Genomic DNA, 1,858 nt, shown 5'->3' with positions numbered 1-1,858 from the left:
CCCCGGCGAGCGCCACCAGCGCCGCGCCCGCCCGCGCCTCCTCACCCCACCCCTCAGGGCCAGGAGGCTCCTCCGCCCAGGCCCCGGGCCGCCCCAGGCCGGGGGGCAGGTGGGGAAGGCGCGGCCCCTCAGCCCAAGGGTAGGACGCGGCCCCCCCACCGCTGTCCCACGGCTGGCGCCCATTGCGGCGCCACGGAGATGAGCCACTGCCCGGGGCGGGAAGCTGGTGCGGGGCTGGCCCCTCTCCCTGGTCCTGAGCCGCAGGAGGGGAAACGCAAGCACGCGCGGCGTCTGTACGGTACCTGTGGCCCCGCGCAGCCAAAGGGCGGCCGCTGCGGCCGAGAGCAGAGCACAGGCGCCCCAAGTGCCCCGGCCCCACATGGCCCGGCCCGGCCCGGCCTTACCTCGCCGCCAAGCGGGGCTGGCCCAGCGCCTGGCTCCGCTCATCCGCGCGGCTTCCGGCTCCGCAGCGCCGGGAGGGGAGGGGAGGAGAAGCAAAGGGAAGGGAAGCCGCGGGCTCCCGGCTGGCGGAGCCCGGGGAGGCGCTGCGGGGTCAGGGGGCAGGCAGCCAGCCGCGCGGGGGCAAGCTTCCCTCCCTGGCCTGAGGAAGACGTGGGCCTCTTTTCCCGTCCTCTAGAGCGCTGCCTCCATCTCAGCCTGTTTCCTACCAGGACCCATGGCCTGTCCCGACCCACACCCCACCCCCATGCTGATGCCCCCCCCCATGCTGGTGAGCCCCGGGCACAAGCAGGGCTGCCCACCAGTTGCAAGCTAACGCACAAGCACCTTCCCCACAGGGCTGCCCCCTGACCTGGGGCAGCCTGAGTCAATGTGGATCTGGCTCATGGGGTAGGGGACCCCAACTGTTCAGCTCCTATCCAGCGGTGGCTCCAGCTTATGCAGGTGGTAGCAGAGCAAGTCCAGTCTGCCGACCCCCTGGGTTGGGGCTGCCCTGCCAAGCAGCCTGGTCATGACCCCGCTCAGCAACTCTGCCAGCTGCCAGGATTCAAATTACAAGGGGGCTGAGCCCCTCCCCCCATAAAAGATGAGAGCCCCCCCTGTAATACTTGAAAATCATAACCAGGGAGGGGGCTTCAACTTCATTACGGCACTAGCCAATTGCCCATCAAGAATGTCGGGGGGGAGAGGGGCTTTTAGAATATTAGAATTGTGATGGTCAGTCCCATTTTTTTGCAGCCACTCCCAAAAGTGTAAGTGTAATTCGAGTCCTGCCAGCTGCCCCACTCCCACAAACATGGGCACCAGCCCCAGACGAGCTACACAGCTCTCCCCGGCCTCCTTGCCCCACTGGAAGGGACAGACACTTTCCCATGATCCCTGCGCCCTGTCACTGCTTATGACCCTTTGGAATATTCTTGTGACCCACAGGTTGAGAAACGCTGCTTTAGAGCAGTGGTTCTCAAACTTTTTTGTATCAAGACCCATTTGTAAATATTGATGTCCAGTCTCAACTCAGTGCCCATCACTTCCAACCCACTCTCCCCAGGCTCCAGCCCCCCAGTGTGTAGGCAGGGGGTAGGTGTGCAGAGCAGGGGGGTGTGTGAGGCCTATGCTGGGGCCCAAGCAACCCCTTGCAGGCTGGAACTCAGCCTGCAAGGGAAAAGCTGTGGTTTCCCACTTCTTTCTTCTTTAAAGGAGAATCCCTTTTTAAAGATTGTTGATCCATTTTTAAAGTTTATTCATGACGCTTGCAACCCACTTTTGGGTCGGGACCCACGAGTTGAGAAATGCTGCTTTAAAGGGAAAAATATAAGACATACAGCTGACAGCCAAAGAGAGGGGGAAAAGAAGGGGACAAAGGACCAGGCATGGGTGGATCTAGGATTTTGAAAAGGGG

At 62.3% G+C, this 1,858-nt stretch overlaps 1 protein-coding gene across 2 annotated transcripts in view; it reads right to left on the bottom strand.

Moving 5' to 3' along the window:
• Positions 1–502, bottom strand: part of NAXD (NAD(P)HX dehydratase) — a 76,442-nt gene extending 75,940 nt beyond the window's left edge. Inside the window, exon 1 of one of the 2 annotated variants that reach the window (XM_019524376.1) lies at positions 405–502. In XM_019524376.1, the coding sequence (XP_019379921.1) occupies positions 405–447 (43 nt within the window). In that variant the 5' untranslated portion in view covers positions 448–502. The other variant, XM_019524375.1, reaches the window with a different exon arrangement.
• Positions 503–1,858: the final 1,356 nt, after the last annotated feature.

Source organism: Gavialis gangeticus, unplaced genomic scaffold (genome assembly GCF_001723915.1).
Source record: "Gavialis gangeticus isolate Ggan-Ray unplaced genomic scaffold, GavGan_comp1, whole genome shotgun sequence".
NCBI classification, from domain to species: domain Eukaryota; kingdom Metazoa; phylum Chordata; order Crocodylia; family Gavialidae; genus Gavialis; species Gavialis gangeticus.
The sequence above is the reverse complement of the archived record's forward strand: the minus strand, read 5'-3'. Positions and strand labels throughout refer to the sequence as shown.